General features: G+C 31.3%; 1 protein-coding gene across 6 annotated transcripts in view; it reads left to right on the forward strand.

Moving 5' to 3' along the window:
- Window positions 1–10000, forward strand: part of LOC122630487 (serine/threonine-protein phosphatase 2B catalytic subunit 2-like) — a 184822-nt gene that overhangs the window by 154617 nt on the left and 20205 nt on the right. For all 6 annotated transcript variants that reach the window (XM_043815020.1, XM_043815022.1, XM_043815019.1 and 3 more), the window contains exons 6-9: window positions 1801–1940; window positions 6608–6779; window positions 7847–7973; window positions 8273–8353. In XM_043815020.1, coding sequence (XP_043670955.1) covers window positions 1801–1940; window positions 6608–6779; window positions 7847–7973; window positions 8273–8353 — 520 coding nt within the window. The remainder of the gene's footprint in view (window positions 1–1800; window positions 1941–6607; window positions 6780–7846; window positions 7974–8272; window positions 8354–10000) is intronic.

Consider the following 10000-nt stretch of genomic DNA (forward strand, 5'->3'; position numbering starts at 1 on the left):
TTTAAACTTGGCACGGATCTTCGATACCGTCGACTTTTGGTAACTCGACATGCTCGAAGAATAAATCTGGGACGACTTTAGTGAATGCTTTATAAACTACGACTCAAACGAATCTCTCTCTCTCTCTCTCTTTCTCTCTCTCTCTCTCTTTTTCTGTGTGTGTGTGTGTGTGTGTGTGTCTTTTTCTTTTCCATTTTTCATTGGGTAAATAATTGGGTTCACCGTTTTCCTTACAACTTCAATCTCGTTATTAATAATGAATATTTCTTTGCTATAACATTCCTTTGAGAAAACTTTATAAGGACTGTTTTTATTAACGAAAACTATCATTAATTATTTAAAATTCGAACGTGTATATACCCGATAAATAAATAAGTAAATAAATAAAGAAATAAATTTTATTACAAGAATTATAGAATTATTCTGGAGATATCGAAATTTAAAAAACTTCGACTTCGTCATACTCGAGGTTGGTCGTAAATTTTGTTAATATTTCGTATAGATTTTTCTATTAATGTGTTTTTCGATAGTTGAACATGAACTTAATCGCATTGATATATATAAACGAATATTTATAAGTACGATAAAATTTTTCATTGCCTTCGCGAGTGTATCGAAATTAAACAAATTCGTACGTTCGAGAGCGTAACTTTGATAAATAAATATCTTTCGTGTATTATTTTCAATTATCGTATGCATGTACTTAATCGCGTTAATAAATAAATGAATTATCGTAGGAACGATAATATTACGAGTAGAAATATCGAAATTAAAAAAGACAATCTTTATATAAATAATTTACTTTCAAGTTAATTGTTATTTAAAATTAATTAATTAAATTAAAAAAAAAAAAAATTAAATAATTGAAGTTTAAAAATTTCTCTACTTGTGTCGTTTTAATTAATGCATCACAATCGATCACAAACGACTGTATAAATAAATTTTCAAGGGATAAAATTTGTATTTGCTCTCGAAGTACTGAATTTGTTATTAAAAAGAAACAAAAAATTCTATTCTTTCGACTCTGAAGTCACAAACACGTGACTCTACTTCTTCCTTCTTTTTTTTCTTTTTCCTTTTTTTCCTTTCGAACAAAATGTATTGAAATGGAGCTTGTTTTCGCGAGGGATCGACTACGGATTATTCGAATGGACCCTCTCTATCTATTCACCGTGACTGCCATTGAAAACCGGATTTGCGGTCTGATAATCCTCTCAAAGTAATGGCGACACATTTATAAATCTACTGTAGTCAGATCGTCGAGGCGCATAACGTTAATTATAGAAGCCACGAATCGAACGATCGTATTGTTATCCTGCTTATCTTCATCCGTAACAATACCAATACCGCCATTATCATCAAAACGTTAAGACTATGTTACCTTTTTCTAATATTTCAATCGTTCATTATATCGATCAAACCTTCGATCAAACATTATATCGCATCTTTTTCTTTCCAATTAATTTTTAAATCCGTTTAATCGCAAAATTATATATGTTCTTGTGACGTAAGAAATTTTATTCGCGTAAATTTCATTACTGACAAAATTCTATTTCGATGCTATTCTTTTCTTTCTTTCTTTCTTTTTTTTTTTTTTTTAATTACTTATTTTTTCTTGAGGAACAAATATCAATTCTAATTAGACGATTTATATAATAATAAAATGAAAAACTTATATAGTAAACTAAATAATAATAATTATTATCATCATCATTGTTATCATATTTATAATTAATATATGAAAATTGACAAGGACTATTCAGAGAAATCAGACTATCCAAAAATCTAATTGTGTTACAGTTGGACAGGTTCAAAGAGCCACCAGCGTTCGGACCAATGTGCGATCTTTTATGGTCGGATCCATTGGAAGATTTTGGCAACGAGAAGAATGCTGAACATTTCTCTCACAATAGCGTCAGAGGTTGTTCATACTTTTACAGGTGAGATTAAAATAGATCATTCATATATAATCTTAACAGAATTTTTCGCTACGTCATCGAACAGATTCGATGAAGAATAACAACAACGCAATATTCTTTCTCTCACGCACATACACGCAAAAACAAACAAACAAACAAACATACACAAACATTCTTTCCTAATATATTATCTATTAAATCAATTATTATCTTTTGTCGGATTGAAAGATAAAAAAGCATCATTTATTTTTCTTTCGTCAAAATCTTTTTTTATCTTTCTCTCTCTCTCTCTCTCTCTCTTTCACTCTTTGTTCTTTTCTCTCTCTTCTTATCTTTTTCTTTTTTTTTTTTTTTATTCTTATTCTCCTTCTTTTTCTTCTTACAACTTGCTTGAAAATTTTCCAAATGACTCGTTTCCGTGCTCACGAAAACTCTCTTTCTTTCGCCGCACAATGTTCTCTTTTCTAATTCTCTTTGACATCCTCCTACTCTAACCCCCTTCCCACTCCCTCTCTTTCCTCTGTCCCGCCCTTTCCTCTTTCCATCTCTCCTCAGTTTGTCGTCGCAACCCCCATCAAGAGACTAATTACCACGTCGTTTGTCTCGCATAGCCGACGAAAGAAAGTCCTTGCAAGAGCTAACTTTGGTCAAACTTATGCTTGGATACTCTCTCTTTCTCTCTCTCCCTCTCTCTATCTTTTTCTATCTATCTATCTCTCTCTCTCTCTCTCTCTCTCTCTCTCTCTTTCTCTTTCTCTTTCTCTCGCTCTTCACATACGTTTTTGCTTGATAAAGTCGGCACCCTCTTTTATCAACTTCATTTCTATCTCCGAGCTTTCTCTCAGCCGTGAAGAGTAATAACAATCGTGTACTGAAACTAAAATATGCGCGTGTGTCTGTACTCTTTGCAATTAATTAAATATTAAATTAATTAGAACGAATTTTAATAAACGTTCATTTTATTTTTACACACGTCTTTTCACTTTTCTCTTTACAATAAATTTTTCTCGAAAAATTTATATATATATATATATGGAAGAAAAAAATTAGTTTTAAATATTCCTAATACATCAATCGGAATTTGGTTACATAAATCGATAATTTCTCTACTGTACTTCTCTCTTTTTCTTTTCTTTCTTTCGTTGCAAATTGTGCAATTTACAAGACTGAGAACTTATTTATTTCTTTTTTTATTAGTTCAAAAGAATTTTAACGTAACGTAAGAATTTTTTATCCACCTCCCCCTCCCCCGTATTTATCAATCAATTCTTAATGCGTTATTACGAGCTTGATTAAAAAAAAAAAAAAAAAAAAAGATAAAATAAAATAAAAAATAAAGAAAGAAGAAAAGAAGAAGAAGAAGAAGAAGAAGAAGGGAAAGAAAAAAAATGGAAACGTCGAGAAATTGCGAAACAAATTTTTCTACTTTCTAACGATATACGAAGGGAATAATTTTTCTTCCTGAATGATCGCATAGAGACACCTACATACATACATACACACACATAAACACACACACATGTACTAAGATTAGAGGATTGCAGGATAATACGAAGACGATTTGTCTTGAAGGAAGCTTGTAGGATATCTCAAGAAGTAAGAGAGTTTCCATTAAACTTGCTCTCGACGGAACGCAAACAAGCGTCGCGTTGTTTTATCGCAGGTTTATTGTTAAGCACGTCATTAATCCACGTCCGGAGAAGGTTGTGGTTATACAGAACAGTCTATGTGTCGTATACATATTACACGTGTTTTCTCTAATGGTCAGTAAAACGAGCTTGCTGCTTTACTACCTTGACTCAGATATTTCGCACGCTTTTCTCTCAATCGGGTCAGACATAATCGTAGAAAAAGGGCCACACGTGTCCGGCAGACCGGCGACTCCTCTTTTCTTCGAAGTATATACAAGAACATATATATTTATACATATGTATATGTATATGTATATATATATATATTTTTTTCGTGATGACGAAACGAATATTTCTAAAAAGATCGATGATAAGAAGTGAAATAATAAAAAAAAGAAAAAAAGAAAAATAAATCCCTAGAAATCGGTAAGAGATTTTGACGAAATCGATATAAACGATTTCTACTCTTATCGATGCTACTATAAAGATTTGTGAAAAAAAGAAAAGAAACGAAAAAAGAAAAATAATCGACAACAAGTTTTCACGAAGTGAAATTCATTATTGCCACTCTTCTATTATCCGTACGATCGTCAAATTTCTAAAATGAAAGGTAATAGAAAAGAAAACGATAAAGAAAAAAATTAAAGAATTCTTAGATACGTGAGATAATGTGCGAGGAATTACGAATAGGGTTCATGAACGTTCAGGGAATATCGTAAAATCGTTATGATGAAAGATTTATAGTTACTTGTACGTCTAAATATACATTGGTGTATTAAGTAACCAACCGTAAATAGATATTTATTGTGTAGCAAATGATTTCAATTCGATATATCCTTGTCGTACTTACAAACTATGCGATGTGGCATCATAACAAAATAACGTTTCCGTTTTGAAAATCGCATACAAACGCATATACATACATGCATACATATATATATATACATATATATATATATATCTTGCAGCGATACTACTATCATTGAATACAAATCGTCGGTTATTTGCATTTGTAATTGATCCCGACGATGAGGTACGAATTAAATTAGCGATTATAATCGATATATCTACGTTCACGTAGTATGTATACATATATATATATATATATATATATATATATATATATATACATATATATATAAAGTTCCTAAACGTTGAAAACTTTACATGATCCCTTTACGAGCACGTAATATATATATATGTATGTATATGCCTACCTAGATGCATTCTAGATACGGAAACTTACATAGAGAAAAGCGGAGACAAAATTAACAAATTATAGTTTACGACTAACTACTTGGATTAGTTATTTTACTATAGATAGGGTAAGAGAAAGGGGAAAGAGAGGAGAGAGAGAGAGAGAGAGAGAGAGAGAGAGAGAAAGAGAAAGGGTTGATCGAAGTTCCATAAAAGGCAAACTCTCTAAAATCGTTTTGCTTTCTTGTAACTACAAACAAGCTCATAGAGAGAGAAAGAGAGATAGAGAGAGAGAGAGAGAGAGAGAGAGAGAGAGAGAAAGAGAGAAAGAGAGAGAGAGAGACTTTATCGTAAAACCAATTTGAAAAGTGGTTTGAGAACCACTGCTCCTGACACGCGTTAGCACCGACTTGAGAGTTTCTCGAATAGGAAGTTTCGCGTCCAAACGTTCGAACTAACACTTTGCAACGTTGAAATTGTTTCACGGCTTACTCCACAGTCTCTTCTCTCTTTCTCTCTCTCTCTCTCTCTCTCTCTCTATCTATCTATCTCTTTCTCTCTCTATCTATCTCTTTCTCTTTCTGGTTCACTTGTTCCGTCTTTCTTTGACACGGTTGATAACGACGAGAGGAACGAGAAGCAAAACCGTCGAGGAAAGTCCCTCTCGACGAAAACTCTCGAGCAATCCTACTACTACTACTACTACTACTACTAGTACTACTACTGTTACTACTATTACTACTACTACTAATACTACTACTAGTAGTAGTACTACTACCACTATTATCGTTTGTAACGAACACGCGAGCTAGCTCGCAAGCGAATAATTTCATCCACCTGATAAAACGGCGATAAAAGGTTGTAAACTCGTTCGTTCAATCCTTTTGTTAAATCATATCATCCCTTCGAATATATATATATATATATATATATTAATAATAAATTTGATAGATATTTTAATCGATACCTTTAATCGATGGTTTCTTTTATTTCGATCTTCGATAATATTCGATTTTAAAAATAAAATGCTCTCTTTCTCTCTCTCTCTTTCTCTCTCTCTCTCTCTCTCTCTCTCTCTCTCTCTCTCTCTCTCTCTCTCTCTCTCTTATTCTCTTTTTCTCTTTTCAATTTTTATTTTTCATTGCAAGTAATTCCATTGATATTTTATAATACACGTGACACCTTTGAAATATATTAAATGAAGAAATAAAAATGAAAAATATTATAATACGGATCACGTTGGATGTAATTAATATTTCTTCGAAAGACTTAGGTGCATATGGAGAGTGAAAAAAAAAAAAAAAGATTAAAAAGAAACGTAAAATTCAGAAAATTTAAAAAATGCAAAATCGACGGGATAATATGATATGGGGAATGAATAGCGTGACTCACTCGAATGAAATTATTTATCTTTAATGGAAACACGATTCTTGTTTAGATAATTAAATGCCATGTTAAATGTTTATAATAATCTCATATAAAAATTAGAAATAATATAATAATTTCACGTTTCTAATAGAGGAAGAGAATAAAAAAAAAAGAAAAAGTTATCAAGTATTATTTAGAGAAAATCGATAAAGAAGATTCCTCCATTTGATCTATGTTAAACGTATTTTATTGGATCCACGTAATATCGTACACATAACATTATTCGAATAAAACGATTTCGAGGAAGATTATTTCACGTTTTTAGATAGACAGTCAAGTCACGTAAATGCTAAATTTCTCGTGAAAATGTTGTCCGGTCTGGCCTCGGATTTAATCGAAAGCACTCGGAAGTTGTCTCTCCATCTATATCCGGTGGACTCTCGAACGTCGGAATTCGAGACGATCTATCTAAACTCTCTATCTCTGTTTCAGTTACGCGGCGTGTTGCGACTTCCTGCAGACCAATAATCTGCTAAGCATCATAAGAGCGCATGAGGCACAGGACGCGGGATACCGTATGTATCGAAAATCTCAAACGACGGGCTTCCCATCGCTAATCACCATCTTTAGTGCACCTAATTATCTCGACGTTTATAACAACAAGGTAACAGATTTGCAATATTATTAATTTATTACAGATTGAAAATTATTTTATATATTTGTTTGTTTGTTTGTTTATTTATTGATTAAATACACGCTTATCAATCGAGCTCTTTTAATTTAAAAATTAACTCGTGACATAGTACATACACGTAAGTATCAATTGCGAACGTTTATTAAGATAATAAATATTATTCGAATATTAAAGCAATTTCAGATCATCAAATTTTCAACTTTCGTTCTATCAATTTATTTATTATTTAAAATTTTCTTATGATAGTATACGCATCTGATCTATATCCTTTTAATAATTATTTATTTATTTATTTATTTATTATTGTATATGCGCGTATCTATCTCTTTTACTTGTAAAATTTGCTTCTAATAGCATATGTACCGATCGCTAATAGGATAGATTATTAAAGTAATTAACATTGTCGAAGTATTAAAGCAATTTTGAATTATCGAATTTGCAATTTTATTTTATCCGTCAATTTTTTATTTTTATTATTACACGCGCGCGTCTGTTAAGGCAATTTTTTTCCCCTTTTACTTTCATAATTTATTACTTTTATATATTGGCAAAGAAACGTTTCAAATTCTTCAAATGATAAATAATTAATCGAGTTTTTTAATCTAATGTTAGATTATGAAATTTGTTAACTCTTTTACTCGATAAATTTACTTCCATGAACATTCATATACAATGGAAATATTGTCAATATTTCTCGTAACAAAAAAAAAAAAAAAAGAAAAGAAAAGAAAAGAGAAAAAGAGAAATAAAGAAGAAGAAGAAAAAGCAAAAGAAAAAAGAAAAAGAAAAAAGATGGCCGACGACTTCGTAATGAAATAATGCTTACTCATTCATATTTTTCGAAATATCGTTAATAAATGAAATATCTCGGTATTCGACGTTTTGGCAAAAAACTAGCTGAATATGTAGATTACAGAGAAATGAAGATTAATTCAAGCCGAAAGGGAGATATTATGTTGTAAAGGTTTTTTGATCAAAGGAATCGAAAAGAGAAAAAAGAGGAAAAAAAACGAAGGAAAAAAATTCTTTTGTTTCAGGCAGCCGTATTGAAATACGAAAATAACGTAATGAACATCAGGCAATTCAACTGTTCGCCTCATCCCTATTGGCTACCCAACTTTATGGACGTTTTTACGTGGTCTTTACCGTTCGTTGGTGAAAAAGGTAAAATTAACATTCTTTTTTTCTCTCCTTTTTCCCTTCTGTCATAAATAATAACAGATAAAAATGCATATCTAGTAATAGAAAAAAAAAAAAAAATTTTTAAGATTTGAATAAAATAAAATAAAATAAAATAAAATAAAATGTAATTTAATTTAATTTAATTTAAAAAGAAAAATAATAATAACGATTAGAATACGATTTTTTTGTTTGTTTTCAATTATTATCTTTCTTCATTTCTTTCTTTTCAAATTTTTCTCCCTCTTATTCTTCTTCTTTTTCTTCTTCTTTTCTGTTTCCAGTCACAGAGATGCTGGTGAACGTACTAAACATATGCTCGGACGATGAATTGATGAGCGACGGCGATGATGGCCTCGAGGAAGGTAATGTCCACTGTGACTTTTCATTATTCGGGTTCACTTTTAATTTTGAAGCCTTCTTTGCAGAACATGTCGAGCGAAGCTTTGTTCGTTGGTTCGTCTTAAGTCGTGACTACACTCGGTTGGTCTCTCTTTTTTCTAGTTAGAGCAAAAGAATAAAAGAAATTGAGAGAAAGAAAAATCGAGAAAAAGAAAAAGAGAGAGAGAGAGAGAGAGAGAGAGAGAGAGAAAGGAATGTCGTCACACACATATATATCTGATGAAAATCCACGGGGAAAAAAAAAAAAAGAGAAAAAATTCTCATTAAAAAGAAAAACTTTAGTCCCTTGGAGAATAAAATCATCGTTGTCGTCCATCGAAAATCTCAAGAGAAACTCTCGTTAGCGTATGTTGAACAGTGAACGTTCATATCTTTCTATCTATCTCTCTCTCTCTCTCTCTCTCTCTCTCTCTCTCTCTCTCTCTATCTCTCTCCCGTCAAAAAAAAAAAATTATATATATACTTTAATAATAGAGAAAAATATAGAGAAAAAGAAAACAAAAGGAAGAGAAAGAATATAAATCTTCCAAATTCGAAGAACGAGAATCACTGAGAATGAAACAATTTCACAAAAGACTGCTAAAATAAAGTATAACGAAATAAAATGAAATTGATATAAAGAGAGTACTCCATTTTGTGTCACGACTTAAGAAGAACCATTTAAATATTCTGGAACGCGAGGATTCATATCTCTTTTTTTTATTTTTTTTTATTTTTTTTTTCTCTTACGTCTGACTGTCCAGCGTCCCCTTTTACACCCTTACATCCCCTTTTGATACGAATTACGCGCAAAGTAGCAAGCATTATCGTTCTTAACGACAAAAAAAAAATGATCGTGACGAAATCATTCTCTCTTTCTCTTACGATCTAGATTTCTCAAAATTTCTTTTTTTTTCTATTTTTTTTTTCTTTTTTCTTTTCCAATTCATATTTACTATAGAATATATCGTTTTTTATATTCTCTTGCTGCTGCTACTGCTTCTCTTGTGAATCGTCGCGTTCCTATGAAAAAGAAAAAAAAAATAATAATAAAAGAAGTAATAAAAGAATGAAGTAAAATAGAAAGTAAAAAATAAAAATGGAGGAAAGATCGATCGTGTGTCATGCAGAGATTCGTTGCTCGTGTTTACTACATTGCGATTGTGCTCTAAAATCTTTCATCAATTTTGTGCAATCAAATCTTTTGTAATAATTTTTCTTTTTCCTTCTTTTGTTCTTTTACCTTCCTCTTCGCTGCTTATTTCAATGATCACAATACAATCTTTTTTTCCAAGGTGTATACAAGAAAAAAAAAAAAAAAGGAAAGAAAAAAATTGATAATTTTCTACCCCGACATAAGATTTAAGGGCACACGCGAATTTACTCGTGCTATCTCCCATCGTATCACACTTTTTACCCCATACTTTGGTGTGTTTCTACCCCTACGTCCCCCTTCAACTCCTACTTGCCATTCACAGGCCGCTAAATCAACCCCCTTCCTCCTACCCCTCGATAAAAATAACGACACGAAAATTCTATCACGTGTATATTACACACGGTCGAAGGGATATAAATAAATTCCTTCGATAGGCAAAAAATGATTTAGAAAAAAAAAAAAAAATAAGAAAAGA

This window comes from Vespula pensylvanica, chromosome 7, assembly GCF_014466175.1.
Source record: "Vespula pensylvanica isolate Volc-1 chromosome 7, ASM1446617v1, whole genome shotgun sequence".
NCBI classification, from domain to species: Eukaryota; Metazoa; Arthropoda; class Insecta; order Hymenoptera; family Vespidae; genus Vespula; species Vespula pensylvanica.